This window comes from Rhyacophila brunnea, unplaced genomic scaffold (assembly GCF_057557595.1).
Source record: "Rhyacophila brunnea isolate RB1 unplaced genomic scaffold, BYU_Rbru_1.0 scaffold_17, whole genome shotgun sequence".
NCBI lineage: Eukaryota > Metazoa > Arthropoda > Insecta > Trichoptera > Rhyacophilidae > Rhyacophila > Rhyacophila brunnea.
The window spans coordinates 39493978-39517865 of record NW_028232827.1 but is presented as its reverse complement, the minus strand read 5'-3'; the positions used below and the strand labels follow the sequence as shown (position 1 = coordinate 39517865).

Genomic DNA, 23888 nt, shown 5'->3' with positions numbered 1-23888 from the left:
ACTCCTTACTTCCAGATGGCGGCCTTCGACTCTAAAAACTTACAAACCAGCTTGGAACAAATGTAAGACAATGACATGGGTAACATGAATCTAATGGATCATAATAGCCCTCAACCAATGGAATTGGCCAGATACCTAGGCTACATGCACAACATGGAGGGTTTGTCGTACAACACCATCCTGGTGCATAAGTCAGCCATAGCCACATTTTGCAAACCGATTATCATTGTAGATACCAGCATCAACGTGGTAGTACAACACAATATGTTACAGGCAATTTCGGTACATAAAACGAAACCCATCAAACCACAAGTTTGGGATCCAGGACGAGTGGTAGATCATTTTAGGAAAACAACACCGGTGGAGTACAACCCATTCGAAACCTCTCGCAGGACAGCTACCTACTCGGCTGCTTCTCGCATCGGGACGAAGGGTTCATGACCTCACACTACTCAATATAATTGTATGGCCAATGTTTGGCTCAAATACAGATACCGCCAAGCATCGTCAATCGGAATGGAAGCTAAGCGCTTCCACGTGTCAAAACATCGACCCAGTATTATGGTTACGGAAACTCGTCTGCATGTCAAACCCAAGGAGAGGGGAAGGTGGGGATATTTCGGAATTATTTATATCTTCAAGAGGATCACCAAAACCAGCCACCAGGACAGTTATAGGGAATTGGATAAGGTCAGTACTGTTGGAAGCAGGGGTACAAGAACCTAACTGTAAATATACCCAATAGATGATATCTTAAAGAGAGGTAACTGGCGTAGTGAGTCGACATTTCACGACAACTACCAGAGAACGATGGACACACCATCATCAGAAGGGGAAAAGAACCCATTAACTTCTCTATTCAATCGTATACACGGAAAGTCACGGTGGTCTATACCTCGTCAATGAATCATTGTCACATACAGGAATTTGGCATACCCAACACCAGGTGATAACAAACAGATATCTCAAGGACTTCAAAGTCAAATTCGAATAATGAAAAGAGTTTTACCTACCAATAAAACTCTTATTATTCATGTTGACTTTTAAGTCCAGGTAACTTCTACCTGGTTCCTTGAGTCATATCATAATGAAGACAAAGGGATGCCAAACTCCATACATAAAAAATGGACGCGCGGGTATGACCAGTAAATAAAAACAGAGGAATGACCAACGACAGGAAAAAGGAAAATAAATTAGTTGAATATAACCTCACGCGAAGAAGAAAGAGCAAACCCTATCTCCAAGGACTTCAAAGTCAACATGAATAATAAGAGTTTTATTGGTAGGTAGGTAAAACTCCTTTCATTTTATTATTCTTGATAAGCACGTCATATTTGTCCACAACTTTGAGCTAATTGCCTCGTTGCCATTTTTGAGTACCTAGGTAGATAGTCGGTGGTGGATCGTATCAAAACCGTGATAGGCTCATTTTTAGAAAATTAATATCGATGACCAGTAGGTACCTACCTATAATTATTAAAGTTCGTCGGTTTTTCAATATATTACTGCAAACAAACGCTTGATAACAGACAATAATTAATTTTATTAATAATAGAATAATAAGTACCTACCCATGTCATGTTACCTATCGTTTTTTGGAATGACAGTATAATAATTATAAACCCATTCTCTGCGGACCAGTTAATTACTACCTATTTAATTAACATACTAATAGTATTTAATGGTCATCTAATGGCAACGCACGGAATGGGTTTTAATTTGGTTTTAATAAAATAATGCAAGTTTAGTCTAAGTGGCGGCTCGTTGAAATTTTAACTTCGAGGTGATAATTAGAAACAGCAGTTACAAATTGGAATTCTAAAACGCATAGTATTACTCCCTGATAAATATTACTTATTAATTAAATACATAATCAATAATATTATTATTATTATCTAACACGTCGTAACACGTCAAAAAAGTAAAATCTCACACTGGATTAATCTCTCCCCTTTTTACGATTTTTCGTTTTATTATTTTGTATTGACGACATTGACGTTTAAAAATCGATGGCAACTCCGACTCCGAAGAGGTGGACACGGTGACTGTTCTACGTGTTCGTGTGTTTTTATTAGAAATTTACATACTTTTTAATGCGTTTGATGAGAAATTTGGAAAATGTATACCCTTCGGATAGTCGCGTTCGCTATACTTTTGGCGGCGGGGCATTGTGATGAACATACGCACACTTACAAGCGCGAGGAGCAGGTCGTCCTGTGGATGAATACGGTCGGACCGTACCACAATCGGCAGGAGACCTACGCCTATTTCTCCCTGCCGTTCTGCGTGGGGGCCAAGGAGACCATCGGCCACTACCACGAGACGCTCTCCGAGGCGCTGCAGGGCGTCGAGCTGGAGTTCAGCGGCCTCGACATAACTTTCCGGGACGACACAGCCGCGCAGAACTACTGCGCCGTGGAGCTCGACGAGCAGAGGTACAAGGCGTTCGCGTACGCCGTCAAGAACCACTACTGGTACCAGATGTACGTGGACGGGCTGCCCGTGTGGGGCATCGTCGGGGAGGCGGACGGCGACGGCCACTACGTGTGGTCGCACAAGAAGTTCGACATCGGCTACAACGGCGACCGCATCGTCGAGGTGAACCTCACGGCCGAGAACAAAGCGCGGCTGTCGCCCGACGCCAAGATCGCCTTCACCTACGAGGTCAACTGGAAGAAGAGCGACGTGCGCTTCGAGGACCGCTTCGACAAGTACCTGGACCCCAACTTTTTCCAGCACCGCATTCACTGGTTCAGTATCTTCAACAGTTTCATGATGGTAATTTTCCTGGTGGGGCTCGTGTCCATGATTCTGATGAGGACGCTGCGCAAGGACTACGCGAGGTACTCCAAGGACGAGGACCTGGACGACCTGGAGAGGGACCTCGGCGACGAGTACGGCTGGAAGCAAGTGCACGGCGACGTATTCCGCCCCGTGCCACACCTGGCGTTGTTTACGGCGCTCGTGGGCTCGGGCTACCACCTGACGGCTGTCACTGTGGGCGTCATCGTCTTCACCATATTCGGCGAGTTGTACACGGAGCGCGGCTCGCTACTGTCCACGGCCATATTCATCTACGCTGCCGTGTCGCCTGTCAATGGCTACTTTGGGGGCTCGCTGTACGCACGGACGGGTGGCAAGGTTTGGATCCGTCAGATGCTGCTATCAGCGTTCATGGTGCCGGCGCTGGTGTGCGGTACGGCCTTCTTCATCAACTTCATCGCCATGTACTACCACGCGTCGCGGGCTATCCCTGCCGCCACCATGGTCGCGGTGACTTGCATCTGCGTGTTTGTGATCCTGCCGTTGACACTGGTGGGTGCTGTGCTGGGGCGCAACCTCGCCGGCCAGCCTGATTTCCCGTGCCGTGTCAACGCCGTGCCACGCCCCATTCCTGAGAAGAAGTGGTTCATGGAGCCAGCTGTCATCGTGGCGCTGGGCGGTGTGCTGCCCTTCGGCTCCATCTTTATCGAGATGTACTTCATCTTTACCTCCTTCTGGGCCTACAAGATCTACTACGTGTACGGCTTCATGCTGCTGGTGTTCGCGATCCTGATGATCGTGACGGTGTGCGTGACCATCGTGTGCGCCTACTTCCTGCTCAATGCGGAGGACTACCGCTGGCAGTGGACCAGCTTCCTGGCAGCGGGCAGCACGGCCGTGTACGTCTACCTCTACTCCTTCTACTACTTCCTCTTCAAGACCAAGATGTATGGCCTCTTCCAGACGGCTTTCTATTTCGGCTACATGGCGCTCTTCAGTGCGGGCTTGGGTGTCATGTGTGGCACGGTGGGCTACGCCGGCACTAGCCTCTTTGTCAGGAAGATCTACTCGACCGTCAAGATAGATTGAGCGCTCTCCGTAGGTGTTGCCCTCGCTCTTTTATCGACACGTTCTTCTCTTGTATCTATGTATATATTATAATGTCAATATCTTTAAGGTCCGGTGATTCTCGATCGCGCCGATTTTACGGTTATGTAATTTCCCGTCCGGACGGAAGTAATGAATTAAATTTTAATTAATAACTGTTAATTTATATTCCATCGAGTCACTAGTTGAACGATAGAGAGAATAGAACATATTTTTCGATCGATAATCATTATTCCTCGAGTAGAATGTTTATTTTTGCTCCGCGGGAAGATCGACCCGAAATGTATTTCTTTAGGTTGACCCGTTACCATACGTAGTATAATAAATATAATCAGCCCACAGTGGACACGGGGGAATTCGATCTCGAATAGAAATATTCCACGCCCGCTCGATGATACTATTTGATTTTTGCGATCCGTTTTCAGTCTGGAGACCGGCTCGAAAGCGAATCCAAACGCTTCGCTTTCTGCTCTGCTAGGTTGAAATAGATTCTCGGCTATAACCCCTATGCTGTTCTATAAATATTGCAAATGATAAGCTATTAGCGTATTTATCTTCACTCGTATCCCTCGGGTAATAAGCGACTTCACAAGGTACTTAGTTGTGATAAAGAAAATGGTGGCATTTATATTACATTCTTCAAAAATAATGACATCAGTTGCATTATAATATATACAATTCACTCTCGATCTACTGGGGTAGATGTAGATCTATTCCCCGGTTAGTCCAAAGCGTCAATGAATAATATATTATTTAAAACTACAAACTTACGTATCGCAATACTTTCAAAAAATCACATGCGCGTGTTGAAAATTTATAGATTACAACTAATATAATTATAATAGCATTGTTTCCGCCATATAGATACATACTGCAATTTTAATCATTCGAAGAGTAAAAACACTAATAGCGAAGACAGTCAATCTGTCGCCTGGTTAATACGACCCCTGTAAATCAAGAGTCAACTGTATTGGCAAATGAATGAGCATCATTACTGCTTTCGAGCAACCATCTAATCTGCTATCAATAACTCGACAAACAAATTGATAATTATGTTTTTAAATCGAGAGAAAATATGGAAAACTGTTCGTCCAAAAATAGAAAAGTGATATTTCGCTCGGTCTTTTTTGCACAAAAACCGAGAGCAGAAGAGACATTTAAGCACCAAAACCAAAAGGTGTTAATCGATAAGTGACAATTGGCACGTTACAACATGTGTGATAAGCGGCACCGTGGCTATTTCTGAAGTACGGTTCTCAAGATACTTATGTATTCCTTATCCGAATCGAGGTGGCTTTATACTTAGTTGCATTAATCAGCGTAAGGAGAAACGCGTTGCCGGTGAAATAATGAAGACATTCGGTGCCATCGTACATCCTCATTCCTCTCAGTATGAGACAAAATCTGTGTAATACTTTGGTTCGGGGTGGCATCGGCCCTGATACCTGCATAATTTTATTTAATAATTTTGAATGTTTAGTAAATTAATATACTTATCTTATAGGATTGTCAACTAATTGATTTATTGACTATGTAAATATATTTCAAAAATAAATGTTTTTACTTTGAATTATTGTTAAAATTTCTGCCTTTGTAAATAAAAGTCATTCCCCACTGATCGCTTTTATTAGTTTCACCATTTTGATTTACGAAATATCTTTATGGAGATAGATGTGGCATCACGGCACCGACTCTCGCATTAGTATAAAATAATAAATAAATAAAATAAAACAATATAATATGTTACTTATTCCATATAATTTAATAAACAGGTGACAACTGCCAAAAATGTTCATACATACAACGTGACTGAATGGACAAACTGAAGTTCTTTGTCGCATACCTATTGATTATTTAAAATTGCTAAGAATGTTACTCTCGCCGTTAACACCATTAAAGAAACAATTTACTTCTTTGCATCCATGCTTTTGTAACAAGTATCTGTTACGAAGAAAGGGCGGTATGCTGTGTTGAAACTTGTCAATTATTCTTAAACTTAAGGGCGGACATGCTCAGCGTAGGTCAAAATGGAGCTTTTATTGCATTTTCAAAGCATGATCCTGGACATTCATTAAACGTTGTAGATAATCTATTTATATAATTTTGAAGCCTTATTATCCTTTATATTTATTTTAAACATTTGATGACTGCATAAAGTATTTTTATTATATAAAATAGTATTCTTTTAAACCTCTCGCTCTAATGTTTTAGAATATAGTCATATTTCAGTACATGCATGTGAAGTGGTGTTAAGATTGTTTATATTTATTAATTTTTAAAAGCATTTATAAAACCATTAGTAAAATTTATGTCGACATTATTATAGTGACATATTTACATATTGATAATCTCTGTGATCCCAAATTTGACAAGAATTAGGCATTTTATTATTCAAAAAATAGGCAAGATTAACACATTTGAAGATAATTCTAAAGATACTAATTATAAGCTATGTCTTTGACCATTCTAGTGTGATAAACATCCTATGAATAATGATTGCTTTATAATAATTATTGACCTAAGAATAAGGTAGTGTTTTTTTGAAAAACGCCATTTCTTTTGGCATTCCCCAGTAGTTAAGTCACCTAACCTAACCGTTTTTTTTTTTTTTTTTTAATCGGTACATGTTGAAACGTGCGTTAACATCATTTTACTCCATACTTCAATAATTATAGTTTGTCAATTTATGGCTACGCCCATATGTTGTAGCTTAACCACTGCGGAATGCCAAAAGAAATGGCGTATTTCAAAAAAACACTACCTTATTCTTAGGTCAATAATTATTATAAAGCAATCATTATTTGTAGGATGTTTATCACACTTGAATGGTCAAAGACATAGCTTATAATGAGTATCTTTAGAATTATCTTCAAATTTGTTAATCTTGCCGATTTTTTGAATAATAAAATGCCTAATTCTTGTCAAATTTGGGATCACAGAGATTATCAATATAATTTTTTATCGTGAATATTTTACTAAAATTATCTCGTCATAAATTATACTAATGGTTTTATAAATGGGTTTAAAAATTAATAAATGTAAAAAATCTTAACACCACTGCATATTCATGTACCGAAATATGACTGTATTCTAAAACATTAGAGCGAGAGGTTTAAAAGAATACTATTTTATGTAACAAAAATACTTTATGCAGTCATCAAATGTTTAAAATAAATATAAAGGATAATAAGGCTTCAAAATTATATAAATAGATTATCTACAACGTTTAAGGAATGCCCAGGATCATGCTTTGAAAATGCAATAAAAGCTCCATTTTGACCTGCGCTGAGCATGTACCCCCTTAAAGGAGGACATTTCCTGGAGGCGGCCGAGACTACTGTTAGTGCTTCCTATATACTGTATACTCAATAAAGTGACTACGTATATTTTATAAGCAACATACAAAAAGTTTTGACGATCTATTGCTATGAGACATTCATGGCTATAAATTTGAGTTGTCACAGCATACTCCTTGATGCTTTCGCAAGATTTAGAATCAGGTTACGGTGAACATTTATCAGAGTAAAATGGGATGACAGGTTAAAATTATTTTATTCAAACTCGCTAAATTACAATGTCCAGTCTAGCCGAGCGAGGTTCGTCGGGAGATTGTGGTTAATCGGTTTTGAAAAAATTTCTCGGATGGCATTTCATAATTTATTTTTATTAAATACATATGTATGTATCCTAATAATTTCATTATTCAGTACCTAAATAGTAAAATAAAATATATTCTGCGGTATTACTAATCTTCGTCTTCTTCCATGCCTTCAGGCTGCAGGAGTGCTTTCTTGGTTTTCTTTCCGCCCGGAAGTTCCGCATGATAAGATTCCGCCGTTCTCTTCCGTATGGAGTCGAGCATTTCAGTGTCATCCTCAGGCTTGGCCCATTCCAGGACCAAACGTCTCCCATACAAATGAGTACTCTGACATAAAGCTTCATAGGCACTCTGCAAAAATACATTTAATTAAGAAAAGTATCTCCTCGACCTTCAAACGTCATTCCCAATCATCATTGAGGACAAACAAGACAAACTACGTTATAAAATATGGCTCCATAATACTGATTAGCAGTTATTCCTTTTTTCACCAAATTATTCTGTCTGGCAGACGTTACACTGTTGATTCCTGATATTGTTTTTTTTGAGGAACCTGTGCAATATTTTGTGAAAGTTGCTCAATCGTATATTTTAATAAAGTTGTGCAATAACAATCACGCATGTATCTAAGTTTAACTTTCAAAATGTTTTATTAATAAATCACGCGAAAACTGTTCATCACATTTATTAAAATTATTTCATTAAAAGAAAAGTGGCATGTTTTTTTTGTTTACATGAAAATTTTCATTGGGAATCGCAGTCCGAGGGAAACTCGGTCACAATATCATTAATATGCTGTCCTAATTAATGGCGTGTAACCGAGCTGAGAGCATTTTTTCTTATCAATACTTGAAATCTATGTCTCATATTATTTTCATACCTTTGCATCTCCTTTGTTATAATATTCGACAAAGCAGAATCCTCTGTGCCTACTCTCTCCGGGTTGCAGTTTCTTTGGCATTCTCAAAGCTTTAATCTCACCAAATGTGCTACAAAACGGACAACAATATAATGTTAATTGAAACTATACAGTCAGGATATTTTATAGTAGAGCTTAATTTGCTTAAAATTTCACCTAAATATTTCTTGAATTTCTCTTTGATTGGCTTGGAAGGGGACGTTACGTACGAGAATTTTGACTCCGGTTTGCTTTCTAATCTCAGTTTCTTTCTTTGCAGTTCTCACATCCTCACTGAAATGTTAAATTTAATAAATTTTACAGATACATATTTCATACACTGTCATGTCAACATCAGCAAAAGATGATGGAAAATTAAAGAAAAATAACCTATCAATGTATTGGTACAATTTATATCCCATACACGGAAATATAATTTATTATATACACACATTATTGCTGCGGTAATAAAGGATAATGCTTTTTGGTAAAGTCAAACATGCGTGCAGGGTAGAAATGTGGTCACATAAACAATAAATATTTTTCTTAATTTTGATAAAACGAGACATGTTTCTAATGGCGATTTCTGTTTTGTTATTGTTGAAATTTCCCAATGCCTAATTTTTGCGCGGTTGACCGGGCGACTTAAATAAGGCAAGATATCAAAGGAAAAGGGGGGCGCATCCAGGATGTCATCCGAAAGGTTGACCGTAACCCAACCGATTTGTGTTATTTTTTTTCACATTTTCTTGTTAAACATTATAAAGTATTTTGTCAATACTGAGTCTGGGGATATAGTCCAGCGGTAGAACAGATCGAAAATCGACAGTTTGAGCCCACTCGGCATTTTTTGGTTTTCTGAGTTGACTGTACAGATTTTTCATTACACATCAGCCGGATCCATTCTACCGGCGATTTAGTATTAAACTGTAGTTTCACTTAAATAATAAATACCTCTGAGTTCTCTCTGATCGTTTTAATTCAATCTGTTTTCCATCCAACATTGACAGTTGTAAAGTTTTGAGGGCTTTTTCCGTAGCATGTTTGGTGAAATATTGCACAAATCCATAACCCATGGATAATTTTTTGCCTGGATTCCGAGGGTCATTTTTCATGGCAACCGTGACAGAGAAGAGTTTTCCGCAACATTCAAAGTGCTGAAAGATTTAAAAAAAGAGAATTAGTCAATCAGGACACTTTTCCGACACAAATGAATTTTGGATGAAGTAAACTTAAGGGGACGCTCTACAGAATTGCCCTTGAGAATTGAAAATATGATTTTTTTACATGTGGTCCGGAATTGTTGCTCTACTGGTAATATTCAAAGGTCGCCGACAATGCTTTGGTCTAAAGTAAATAATGTTATCTTAATCAAATTTAAATCATAAACACTGTCGAAGTGAATAAAGAATGGGGTGACCAAAAAATGATATCTTCTAATATACGTAAATGTTACTAAATTCAATTTGTTAATCAGCTATTTGGTGGCAAGTAATTGCAACCAATATGATGAATAGCCACGATATAAACATAATAATATATTAATAACGTTTTAACCTGAAAACCTTTAACTAAACATACGAAGGATGCAGCGCTCGAAATAGAAAAATTTACGAACCGGAGCGCTCGACGGTTTTCTGAAGATTTTTACATAGTAAAGTTATCAAAGTTGATGTGTTCTTTTTCATAAAAATAAGTGTGTTAGATTTTCTATTATATGGCCTATCCAGCTCAGACGGGACAATTATTTATTCCACGAGATGGAGCGATAATTTTACCAATTTCACGAACAGGAACGGCGCTCCGGTGCGTTCCGGTCCATTTCGAGCCCTGGAAGGATGTTGAAATACACATCTACCTACATTTTTATTTCATGTGCTATCCAAGAAAACATTATTAATGAATAGTATTTGAATGAATATAGTTTATTATAAAAAGAAAGTGACTTTTTATTACTTACCAGATTGGTTTAAATTTAGTCTGACACTTTTAAAAACAAGTAACGCAACTTTACTTTTAGTTGGTAGGTACAATAATTATTGTATTTTGTTGAAAGTAAAGCCAATGCAAGAAATAATTTATACTTATAAAAAATGATTATTAACTTGGTCACCCACAGATTACTTTTTTTATTCAAAGCTAGCGGATCGCCGAGTACAAGACAAAAAAAACTGCCGACAGACTCGAATCACCCAGGGCTGTCGAAGACGTCTTACTTGTTTTTATGATAAATTGTTTTTAATTGTGTGCAGTTTTATTTTTTATCTTGCCCATCTCGCGTAAGGCTATCTGATATTATAAAAGTCACACAGTACAACAGTGTTTAAATCTAATATGTAATTGCACCGGTTTAATTAAAAACTATAACGAAATTAACATTTTAATGATTTACAGATTTTCCTATGTTATATCAACTTAATAGCAATTTTAATGAGACAAGATACATATTACGATATATCCAAAATACACATCATCAGATAATATGTGAAATATTTTGATAAGCAAAAAAATAAGAACAATACAAAAATAACATAACATAATCAGCCAGTCTTTTCATAATTATTTTAGATGAATGTTGTATGCCGTTTGACGCTTGGAAGTATGTAATTATTCCATCTGTACAGTAAGCTATTTTTAACTTTAAATTTGTAACTCTTTAAAACGTAAAATTAGATTGATATTATTTTGACAGCCCTGTATTCGTTCGGCTGGCTTCAGGTTACGTCGCATACATGTTATGTTTGAAGGGAATAATAATAATAATGATATTCGTTCGACCGAGAATTGTAATTAATAATTATTGCTTTTCTTAAAATAAATCCCCGATGGTTAGAGGTTTTTGAGGTTAGACTTAATTAAAATGACGTCCTTTCAACGCTGAGGTTTATTTCTGACTAAACTATGAATGACCTTGTTCCTGTTCAGCGGAGTCTTAACATAGATGGCTAGTATCAGCGAACATACTGCCATTTGCAATTTGTTCATTCTCAGTGATTGATTGATGTTTTAGAATGATGTCTGTCACTTTACTGTCGGTTTGGTAATATCAGCTATGGCTTAACTGTTTGACAGAATGTTTTCTTGACCAAGGAAGGGGGATTGAAGACTAGACTAGTAAAATATTTCAACTAAACTAAAAACTGTCCTCAATGAAGCGAAGCAGTCCAGATTAGGGTTTCCAATCCCGGGATCCCGAGCTATTTTCGATACCTATGAATCCCGGGATTGATAAACATAATCCTGAAACTTTCGGGATTGATTTTTTTTATCAATTTTTATGGAAAATAAAATAAAAACGAAAATATACTTTTAATAACAAATAATTATATTAGAAATAAACTGAGTTTGAATGAAGTTTGATTTATACCCATGTGTAAGTTGCCGATTCATTTTATTTTTTCACATAAATTAATAGAAATGAGAAAGATTGGACAAAAACAATGCTTAGCATTATTAACAAAGTAATTCCACCACGATCTCATACGTTTTACGGCAGTTTCATATTTGGCTGACTAATCTGATTTATGAAGCGGAAAGGCCATAAGTACACCATGATTTGCTTTACTATTTTAAATCTCGCTAACCCATTCATTAAGGTGACGCATCAGTGAAACGCCAAATAATTTCCAACTGTAGGCGCGACGAAATTTTGGACTCGCTGCCATTCACTGAGAGAATCTCGAGTCGTAAGCACGTCACTTTGCTGCGTGATGGCGACGGGTCAATTAATTCTAAAATCGTGTAAAGATGACTAAAAACGTTACCCATTTACTTTAAAAAGAAAACATGTCAATGAATATATTATTATTGTTAGTAATAGAACAATAAACAGAACATAAAATGAACGTATGTTGGATTTATATGAAAAATAATATTTCGTTTGACAGGTGTCATTTGCACCCGCGACCCGCAGTCCGCGCATCGCCTAGCAACGATCTTTTTAGACCGTGCCTCAACTAATGCATGGCCTTAAGTCTTTATTATCAGAAACAGCAATCTCATATTAAATTCACATTTTTATTTATATTAAAATATTTTTTTTTTTTTTTTAGAATTATTAATAACCATATCCTTGCTTTTTCGTACAAGGTGGTTGTTAGTAATTTTGAACAATCACAAACACCCAGGCTTTGAGAAAAACACATAAATGTTTTTGTCATGACCGGGAATCGAACCCAGGAACTCTCGGGTGGAAGGCGAGCGCCTTACCCACTGCACCACGAGAGCCGCCTATTTACTCCATTAAAATATTATTTACTCCATTAAACTTATGTATTTCCAAGATTGAATGTATACAATATTAACAATAAATGTCTTAAATAGTATAAATTACACTAGATTTATTTTTGACCGATTTTATCAATGTTTGTAAATATAAAAATTTTATATTAACAATGGAAAAAAATGCCAATCCCGGGATTGTCAAATTGTAATCCCGAAATCCCGGGATCAGAATTTTGGCTCGGGATTGGATTCCCTAGTCCAGATTATTAATTTTATTAAAAGGCGATCATTACGGTAAAAATTAAAAATTATATGTGAAGGTATGGATCAGTCGGCCTTGCTTTGCATTTACAAGTCCAGTTGTATCACGAGGTCTGAACCACGGCAAGAGTTGTTATAATAATTATTATATTGCGATATTTTGTGATCATAGATTTGAGTAACAAGTAAACAAGCATTTGATGGTTATTCAAAATTGCATACTTATTACATTACTGACATACCTGTTTACAAACTAAACAAAGTACAATATCACTCCAAAGTGAACTATTTTATGTGAGAGATAAAATAAGGTGTGGATGTTATGAGGGGTTTTACGAGGTGATTTGTTAAGCTTATGCCTCATAAAACTCTTCATGACCTCCACACCTCACCATGCTGCTTCCTGCGGGCTTTGCACCTTATGGATTTTCTTGAAGAATCCGAACTTGAAAAACAAATTCGCAACGAAAGCTTTTTTTTAAATTCATGTGCTACACTTAAGGCTTATACCTCAGTTGAGGCATGGTCTAGAAAGATTGTGGCTAGGCGATGCGCGGATTGCGGGTGCAAATGACGCATGCCGAGCAAAATATAATTTGTCATTTAAATCCAACTTGCGTCCATTTAATGTTCTATTAGTAACAATAATAATATATTCATTGACAAGTTTTCTTTTTCAAGTAAATGGGTAACGTTTTTAGTTATCTTTACACGATTTAAGAATTAAGACCCCCGTCGCCATCACGAAACAAATTGACGTATTCACACCTCGACGTTCGCTCTCCGATTGCCAGCGAGTCCAAAATTTCGTCGCGCTTATAGTTGAGAATTATTTGCCGTTTCACTGAAGTAACGTCTTAAGGGATTCGGTTATGTTATATGGAATATAAGAGGGTTACGTGACTACAACTAATTGGGAAACACTGAATTAGAAAATCAAATATTTTACATACTCTTCTGACATTTTCTTCTCTACTATCAAAATGAAGGCCTTTCACGAATAATATTGTGCCAACTTCGGGAGCGTCCTCCTCGTCCTCGTGTTGAAGCTCCGCCTTCTCTTTCCGATTCGAATCCTTTTCTGTGACGATGTTTTCATTAACCCTTTTCTCTAAGTCATTTCCATCCTCCAATTTTTTACTGTCATTTGCTGTGATTTGTTTTGATTTGACTTCTACATTTTCTGCAGGGGTCTCTCTGAAGACGTTATCGGGCGCCCATTCCAGATAGAGTGGGAGATATTTGAACTTAGAGTAAGCCAGTTTGGTGAAAGCGCGCCGGGCCTCGGAGGGTTCGACGAACTCCACGAGCGCCGTGATGCCATGGGGCGGCAAGACGAGGCGCGCCACCAACCCGAAAGGTTCAAACAGCGCCACCACTTCGTCTCGGGTCGTCTGCGCTGGCATGTTTTTTACCAATATCACTTTCTTCGACCGCTTTATTGAAGGCTAAAATTGCACAGATTCATAATCAAATAATCACCCTTGTTGTAACACACGCGACATCTAGGAAAAATATCAAATTGGAACGCTAGCGAGTAAGGTAATATTATGTACGAAGCATATCGCATACGCACAATTATTAACGTCTCTTTTAAATATTCAAAAGTAAAAAAAGGAAATTATCGTTTTCGGAGCATATTATGGGCTTCCACAGAGTGAAGGTTATGTCATCGGTGACCAATGTAGTCCGATCGAATCCACGACTGCACCTTCGGAGACGGCCACTCAACCGACCGGATCACCGTGGGCGCTAAATAATATCTAGCTCATATTTTGAGTAGGTATTTCCAAGTTCGATCGGTATTCAGTTACAAATACAAATGTGGAGTAACAAAATTATTATTCAACATCAATCACGGTAAAAATGGTAATTTATATTCTGTTTGTTTTATTTGTCAGGAGAAAAGGAATTGTTGGCATTAGTAAAGTTATTAGTATCTTTAACAATCTAATTGAGCAAGATATGAAACGTAAATAAAAATTTAGACAGTTGTAAATTTCAACCTGAGTTTGACCTTTAGGTTTGAAAACACCAAATGCTAATTAGTGTAATAAATAAACAGTATGCAAGTCTGTAATCATAAAAAAACCAAAGTAGTTAAAGATAAACATGTTTTTTGAATGCACCGTGCAGTTTGCAGCTTAGTCACGATTTGTCCATTATATTGTCTCTAAAATGATAAGATAAACAAAACATTGAGTGTGCTGCATTCACTGCTATCTTACAGTTATCGTGACCTATTAAATTGTAAGTACGTTTGCAAGTCACGAAACCTGTTTAATTTTTTTTTTAAAAACCTGGTTAAAGGCATCCAAGCAAACACCATTCTCTTCGAGGAACTTCTTAGTGCCGGCCACGAGTTGAGTCTCACCCAAAGCTAATCGCACTGCCGCACTTGTTTCTAAAACATCAAAAAAATTACATAATTTACATGATGACATTTCAAGGGAGACATTGGGAGTATAACATATTATATACATGAATAGTTAAATATTTCAAATGTAATTATAGAAACATACTTGAGTTGCCTTCGAGGAGACGTTCCTTAGTAGTGTTATAAGTATTTGCGACGGCGTCTGCGACCGCATTCGCTCCGAGAAATAACGTATTCCAGTTGTGGGCTGAATTCGCTTGCAATTTCTGTTTCCTTGCCTTTTTTTCTTTGTACGTCAGTCCTTCTACAATAGAAAAACATTTAGAAATCGTCAGTAAGAAAACAAAAATAGTTTTTTTTAAATTTTGTTATGCTGACAGTTGTGAGAGATAATTCGAACATCATAAGCGTGTACAGAGTTCTGAATTCAAATCTATTTAGAACGGTGTCAGTCACCGTCGTGAAATCGTGTCAGCAGGCATATGGGTTTATTAATGACCATCACCCTGAATCAATCCATGAATGAAAGCCTCTTCTAGCCGTTTCCATGCCTTTCGGGGTTCACTAAGCACGCTGCCACCTTCCGCACAATTTAACTACCTCATCTATTCAGCTGCCTTTAAGTCTACCTTTCAGACTTTCTCTCTAGGGCACTATTGCATAACTAGTTTTGTCCAATAAAACTGCATATTCGGGCAAGTCACTGTTAGCGGGAATGACATTTCAGTTAAATATGACAATGAATAATTGTAAGCGTAGGTCACTAAATGGAACAATATCCTGAACCTGACCCACCAGAGAACTATAATACTATACCTCAACAGTTTCTGTTGATAGTGAGTAATTTTTACATGAATAGTGATGATATTAATTTATTATTGAACTACTTCATTATCTACATATTTGAGAAATGTCTCCACAATTATTAGATACTACTTTTCTCTTACTTCTAAGTGTAGTTCATGTAAATACAAAGTAGCCAATGAGAAATGGGACTAGTCTCAGGAAATAAAAACAAGAACTAATATAGCAATCGAGACATTAGCCTAAATCTAAGACTGTGTAGGGCATGCTGTTATATTTTCTCAATCCTTCTCTATGGTAAGGAGGTATGGATGCTAAACCAGTCTCTAAATTCTCACGGAGAGTTGGGGCTTTCGAAATGTGGCTGTACAGACTCATTCTCAAGATTCCTCGGACCGACACGGTGACATTCTCAATCGAATAATAAAAAACCGAAAATTTCTGGGTAGTATCAAAACCAGACAGCTACAGTACCTCGGCCGCATAATGGGGGGAATAAAGTACAGCGTTCCCCAACTTGTCATCCGAGGAAAGATCAATGGTAAACGTAGTGGAGGACGATGCCGCTTTTCCTAGCTTAATAACCTCCGTGATCGGTAATGAGTGCAACTCCACCCAACTGTTCTGGGTAGCAACTAATAAAGCAAATATCGTCCCGATAGTGGCTAGTACGATAAGAAGAAGAACTAACTAAAAACCGAGTAAAAATAATTAAGTTTTATTAATTTTGGTACATTAATCAGAGTTGCGAATCTCAGATTGTCGTTGTGTCTAATGTATTTAAGAATGTATACTGGAACGATGCCACGGAAATGTCTATACGGAACATTCGCAGGAGTTGAAATATTTGACTAAATTAAAATATCATTACCTTCATCGGGATCAACGGGCTGTCTGGGTTTGCCAGGGAGCAAATGCAGCATTCGTCCGCTGAAGACAGTCCCATCCAACTCGCCGTATGCCTTCACCGCGTGCTCCGGCATCATGAATGTCACGTGCGCAAACCCCTTTGACTGGTGAGTGATTCTATCCACCGGAATGTTCACTTCACTCACTGGACCTTCAAATTTATTTCAGATTTTACAATACCATCTCCTTATAATTATTTGTATTTCCGACATAGAAAGTGTTGCGTTGCGTGCTCACTGTAATAATTATTTACATCTTTATTACGTCGCAATCAGTCTTAGAGAGAACAATCAAGAATGTTTGTATTATGGTATTTTAGTTATCATAAACCGATGTTAATATTAATACTATCGACTGAGGGTACTTAATGGAATTTGAATTAAAATTCTAATGGATTTAAGTTTTGTACTTTTTCATTTGAGTCATTTTTTGCGACCCGGGTTTCGCCTTTCCACATCTTCAGGCACTATTCACACGCACCAAAGGTGACAATATACAGTTAATTCTAACTTAAATAATAAATTAATACAACAAAATAGGTAAAAACCTTATTACCCACCTATTAAGCATTAAGCTATGACTGGCAGTGTCAGAACCTAATCAATCGAAAATAAGCTTTTAATAAATTGGCTATGTTACATTTTCCTTTGGCTCTTGTAGCTAAAGACAATGATTAAATATAATCATAATAACAATACGATGACAAATTTAATAGTGTTTTGTATTTATGTAAATAAATAAATTATGAACACGGTTGGCAGATTCCGGGGAGAGGGTGTAGTCGTTTGCACATTATTTGTTTTCTTTACGTGTGTTCATAGGGATATTATATTATAATGTTTAGATAAAAAGAAACCAATACCATATTTCTCAAAGAGCGTTTGAATCTCGTCTTCTGTCGTGATGTATGGCAAGTTCCTGACGTAAATCAATCCACTCTCTGCGATGCTCTCCTCATTCTTTATCGACTCCTAAGCAGACAACTTTTTTCACTATCACAAATCACAAATCCCTAGAAGATGGAAGCTACAGAAATAGAAATACATCAGTTATAGGTCTCTCAGTTAGAGTTGGCACGACACAGATACGAAAAATTGTGTGTATTGGTGAACTTCTGAAGAATACAGTATTCTTTTAGAGGCTGTTCCTTTTTTGAATGCGTCTGTGTGAGTATTCGGCTGCCTCAACTCTTGTTGTGCGATCTATACCTACATAACACATATTGGCTGCTTAATCTTCAAACCAGCTAACTGCGCTTTTGACCAAAAATGAGATTTTGATGGCATTTTCTTATAAAGTATGTTTTTTATACTCACACAAAATTTCAAACTCCTAAACCTATAAATAAATGCGTTATCATTCTTCACACAAAACAGCTTGAATGCTGGTGCCAAATTTCCAATATCATAAATGGAACGACTCGGCTCTTTATATAAATTTTCTTTATGTATAAAAGGGAAGCTAAAAAAGTGTATTAATTATAATTAAAAATTTGTAGTGCAGCTTATTAAAAAAAAAAAAAATTTAAGTGTATTTTTGGAATTATTAAATTCAGCTCGATATGTAGTTAAATTATGAAGTTTTTTTTTCCTTCCTGAACAATTTGCACAAATTGAGTAAAGTAGCTGGTTGGCAGATTAAGCAGTCGATATTATATAAACATGTGTTATATGTACATGGTTTGGGTTTCTCTCAGTACACTCGGTGATTCACGGATTTAGATTTCAATATAAGTACATTGTTCCAATTTAGAGTTTTTTTTGAGTAACTGATAATAAAAATCATTTAGTTATTTTAAAACTCTAAAAATAACTATGAAGGATTAGATCAGTACATAGGCCATGCGCTGTATATAAAGGTAAAAACTAACCTCTTGCGCTTTGTGTTTGTAATTATTATTTGAGCCATCATTTCCGTCTTCCTCCTCATCGCCCGGGATATTGTTTTTATTTTCATAATAATTCACGATCACCCGGTGACCACCTATAAATGAATATGATTGTTATGATTTAAACTGACTAAACAGACTTCAACATTAAATTTATAGACTCGGGGTTCGACTGACAAATATACTATTCCTTGATAAATATTGACATTCCAATTAACCGTTATAGTTAATTGAAAAATCACAGACTGTGAAGTCAAATTCACCAATTACAAGTTGACAGATATTAACTAGGTATCTATTATGTAATTCAATGATTATTTCTGTCGTATCGACAAAACGTAAATGAATTGAAGACATTTAAGTTCCATTCTTGGCTGGAGGATCGTTTATCAAGTTTAGTAAGTATGCATAAGAATGTTATTAGGTACCTACCTAAGAAGCATTTATTTTTGAATATAGCCTTTTTCCGTTCGTCTTCTGATCTGAATCCGATGTAACAGAAACCTCTGGTGAGTTTGCTCTGGAAACGTGGAATCCGGATAGTGAAAGGAACCAGAGGTCGGAAAAATTCTTTCACATCTTTTTTCTTACAAGAAAATGGCATGCCCTGCATCTGTCAATCAAAGTATAAATACATATTATCATTTACAGTGAAACCCCGATTCTACAGTTTTTAAGGGACCCTAAAAAAAAACGATACGTGCGGGATATATAAAAAATGTCAACTCGTTTTTCTCCTGGATTTTTTTCAACGTCTTGAATTATTTGCAGTTTCTCAGCTAGTTCTAGTTTTCTTCATGGGGGCATTTTAGTTGAGACTAATAACAATTCGTGATATGAGATGAGAGGCAAGACTGAGCGCCGACCGACCTGTGCAAACAAAGCGACGCGACTGAAAGGATGCATCATAAACAATTCTACGAAAGCGAAATGAAAAATATTCAATAAAAATGGTCAATCGGAATAATATTTTTGACGGGAGCATAATATTTAGACGATAGATCGAGGGAAATGATAAATCGGGGAACGGTCAATGCGGGATTATTTAACATTGTTCTTATGGGTTCTCAAGTTAAATGTTTGGCAGGATTTTCAAAAATGAACGATCCATGCGGGAAAACAATTTATGCGAGAACGGTAGATCGGGGTTCTACTGTGTAAATAACAGGCTATAGATTATTCAGAAAAATCGTATGTAATATTTTTCTTTTGAAATTCAATATAATTAAGGGGGTGAACAATGTTTTTTATTATTACTTCATCCAATTTAGTTGTTAAAAAAATATGAAATCAAAGTTTTTTAGAAAATTAGTAGACTATTCAAGCATTTGTAACTTAACGTTATTTACTCCCGAAGCCATTACATGTGAAATTTCCAGTTTGGGCCTATGAGTGTTCTTATCAAATTTTTACTTTGCCACGACGGATTTTTTCTGCTCTCACCGGTCTAAAAAGTCGGAAAATAAATACTTTTAATAGGGTTTCCGATCGAAACTCTTTTCTGGTGTACTTTATGTATCACATAGTACAATAAACTAGAAAAAATTTCCAATAATTTATATCGTAAAATATTCCTTCGTTTGGTGAGCGGTTCCGGCGCAGGAGCATGACAAATATTCCAAATATTCAACTCCATTGTGACCAGTGGCGACGACAGGTTTTAATGTATACAGAGATTGTAAATTACAGTCCTATTCAATCAGTAATGCCTACTATAGAAGAAATAAATACTTGAATACTTCCTAATTGAAAATGTCTGTCAGGACAAAGCCGGTTATTTATAATATGTTTTTCTTTTGGTGGCATGCGAAGATAGCCAACCAAAATGCAATACATCTATCTATCGTAGGCCAGTCATTTTAGATCACCGACGGCTTACATATAGCCACTTATAGAGGTCGCGTAGTCAAAAAATCAGCCTCTGCTGCCTTCAACCTTTTCCTGCATTGTGAGCATTTTTCTCATTCTTTCGAAAAACTTTTAAGTAAAACTGTCAAATGCTGGACTATTTGGGCAAACGTCGGTTGCTTTTATTTAATCCAGGAATTAGACAAGATACTCATAAACCATGGATTAAAAATTTCATCAGGAATTACTATCCCTAAAATGTAAGTACATATTACCTATGTGTGAAATTTAGCTGTTCTTTATTTTTAATATAGGTAGGTATATAAAATATAACAATAACTTGAAACTCAAATGTTTTTTGCAAGCAATTTGCTCAATGATGGGCCAGTGTTTACACAACTCCATTATGACAATGTATTATTATGGTTTGGATTCAGAAAAATCTTATCTTACCTTAACAAAGAAAAGTACACGATTACGCCAATCTTTCTTTTCCTTTTTTTGTTTTGCCGGTTTCGCATCTTTAGTGGTTTCATCATCTGAATTTGATTTCAAGTCTTCTTTTTTATTTTTTAGCGAGTTTAAATACTAGAAAAAACCGATAACGTTTTTAACATAAACACATACCCAATATTATATGAATGTATATTTAAATTATTAGTGTACCAATTCGTGTCATAAGAAAAAAAAACTCGACATGAAATTTTTTGGTTTGGCCGATATCAGTCATTTTTACCAAGGTTTTATTAGCTCGTATTCTTGTTTGTCCAGTACAAATTTTTTCTTGTGTGTCCAGTCCTAGCAACTAAATTATTAATACATACGTGCATTACTATGGAAATCAATATGAAATGTCAACATGACATTTCAGTATTCTATATTTATTCAGTATTTCTATCAAGTACAAAAAAAAGTATTTACACATAGAATTGTCAAGTTTATATGATTCAACAGAAAATTTAAGAACGTGGTATATAAAAAGTTCTTTTTATGTTGTAATTATTTTTTTTAAATATATTCCATGCGGATTGATACGACCCATAGGACCATCTGAAAAAACGCAAGTATAAGGTCCGAACGTTCATCTTCCTTCTGCCCCCGCGACTCTCCCTTGAAGTTGTAACCTTTTCCTCCTTGACAGCTCCATCGATCACGCGAGGTCGATGTACGACACTATTTCCATCCCACCAAAGTAAAGACCTTAATTATTATAATGCTGTTTTTTGTGTTTAACTATTGTAACATTAGGTCATCGCCCACACGTGACAAATAAAATCTCGGTCGGAGAATTTAAATGAACCAATCTTTACCGACACATCGACATACCCAGTAACCCAGTCGAAGAGGCCTTGCTCCATAAAAGCAACCGTGTCAGGATCTATTATTTTTTTTAAATTATATGACTTTATTGCTTCATAATTAAATGAAATCACTTCATAGAGTGGTTGATAAAATTTAATCACAAACAAAATGAATCACCTCCAAGTCACTGATCGTTTGCTCACTGACTTTATCTTTCTTTTTTTTCTTCGTCTTCTTTTTGATATCCGGCTCCTCGTCAGCGACATCTGTTTTCTTTTCACTTGAACTAACTGTGACTTCATCTTTGTCAGCGTCTTCTGTTTGCTTTTTCTCCTTTTTTGACTTATTTGTAACAGCATCATTACTCCAAACAGCTTTGTCTAATTTCGACGCGTGAACTTCCAAGAACTCCATAAACATGGGGTCATCTTTACGCTGGAAAATAAAAAGACTAAGTTTATTTCCGCCCCCGCACTCACGATGGCCTGATGATAATGTATCCATTTCTCAGGTTTGAATATCAGGGTGGCGAAAATTCACATGTTGTTTTTTAATATGCATTTTGACCTAGTGTGTGAGCATGCACTTAATGGGTTAAGCAAGTGACAATGATCTGTTTCTCGTAAAAACCTCTTCGTGAGGCGGCTATGTTACACGTCAGATTGTAAAGCTAATAGAAAAATATTGTAATTTATAAAATAAGTGTGTCGCTTGATATTCACCACATATAAAAATTGCTTTGGAAAATGTGTTTTAGCTTTATCAAATCCTAGTAGGTGATCAGTCGAAACGAGTCTATAACCATGTCTCGTATGCTAAAAACATATTACGATCACGTCACGTGACCGCACGGTAAGGTCCTGTCACGGGCAAAAAATACATAATGCTGTTTTACTTGGTAAGTATTTAAATGTTATAGACAGATTTTCCCATCCCGTGGCATGTTTTGAGTTTAAAACGAATCAAGTCAGTTAGCAAAATCTGTCAAGATGTATCAGAACCACACTAAGGTCACCTCACACGTATCACACCACACCACCAACCTGATACACGTGCTTTCAGGTATCTTTGTTTTCAATGGTATGGAAGGGAGCTACAATAGGTTTTAGCATGTGAGCTCATATGATGTGATAGTAATGTGTTTTTAGCATTATATACATCCAGGACATTCTACTGATGTTAAATTATCTAAAATAACGTATACACACCTTTTCTATTTCTTCCAGTAGAACATTATCCTTTTTGGAACTCCTAGATTTTGATGTGTCGCCGTCAGTTGTAATCGGAGGTGGCGGGTTGTCGTTGACAATATTGTGAAGTTTCCTGTAGGCGGAGCTATCGGCGGCGTACTTACTCCATGCTTGAGGTTTGCTGCTGTGTCCGATTGACACACAGGTTTCCACCGAAATTTTTGTCGTTTTTATACAAGATCCATTAAAAAAGATTTGCGCTTCCGAGGCTTGCTCTTCTGTTTTGAAGCCTATAAACCCAAAATTTCTGAATTTACCTTCCTTCGTGTATTTCAATTGTACGTCTGTAATTTCTCCTTTTTGGTTAAAAAGCTCGCGCAATTTATCAACGGTGATCTGAAATTAAATAAGTAAAATAAATGGATGTCACCCAGTTGACATGACGTTATTATAAAAGCATTCAACTACCGACATTGTTGGGTAAATTCTTCACGATTAAACGAGACATGTTTACTAAAATAAAAACTAATTCGCACGTGGGACCATCGATATTTTGACGTTTTGACGTATCAAATGTAAATAATGTATAAATTGCCAAGGCACAAAACTATTGTTTATTGTCTCTTATAGCCAGGAATACTTGTACAACTGCGTAAACCTGAGATAATTGCTCTGGTTTTAAAAAATATTTACGAATGACAAACTTTTGCATTGTTTTA

The 23888-nt window shown here is 36.6% G+C and overlaps 2 protein-coding genes across 2 annotated transcripts; one reads left to right on the top strand and one right to left on the bottom strand.

Moving 5' to 3' along the window:
* The first annotated feature begins 2007 nt into the window (after positions 1 to 2007).
* TM9SF3 (transmembrane 9 superfamily protein member 3) lies at positions 2008 to 5486 on the top strand. The gene has a single exon (XM_085944626.1). It carries the CDS (start codon positions 2119 to 2121, stop codon positions 3850 to 3852), a length of 1734 nt encoding a protein of 577 aa, XP_085800752.1. The 5' UTR covers positions 2008 to 2118; the 3' UTR covers positions 3853 to 5486.
* A 1002-nt stretch (positions 5487 to 6488) lies between these two features.
* On the bottom strand, positions 6489 to 23740 carry LOC147074064 (putative RNA-binding protein 19). Its single transcript, XM_085944625.1, has 15 exons — positions 23642 to 23740; positions 23188 to 23565; positions 22157 to 22414; positions 21131 to 21265; positions 19262 to 19442; positions 18812 to 18924; positions 17804 to 17912; positions 16904 to 17092; positions 15374 to 15532; positions 15152 to 15255; positions 13805 to 14299; positions 9321 to 9523; positions 8544 to 8660; positions 8349 to 8457; positions 6489 to 7819 (listed from the first exon to the last, which is right to left on the bottom strand). The coding sequence occupies exons 1-15, from the start codon at positions 23675 to 23677 to the stop codon at positions 7616 to 7618; spliced, it is 2790 nt and encodes a 929-aa protein (XP_085800751.1). The 5' UTR covers positions 23678 to 23740; the 3' UTR covers positions 6489 to 7615.
* Positions 23741 to 23888: the final 148 nt, after the last annotated feature.

Coding starts and splice junctions, on each gene's coding strand:
- LOC147074064 (XM_085944625.1), bottom strand. CDS start 23,677: ATGTCTCGTTTAATCGTGAAGAATTTACCCAACAAT. Junction 21,266..22,156: donor AAACGATCAGTGACTTGGAG/GTGATTCATTTT, acceptor GGTTTTTTCTAG/TATTTAAACTCGCTAAAAAA. Junction 15,256..15,373: donor TCTCCTCGAAGGCAACTCAA/GTATGTTTCTAT, acceptor TTGATGTTTTAG/AAACAAGTGCGGCAGTGCGA.
- TM9SF3 (XM_085944626.1), top strand. CDS start 2,119: ATGTATACCCTTCGGATAGTCGCGTTCGCTATACTTTTGGCGGCGGGG.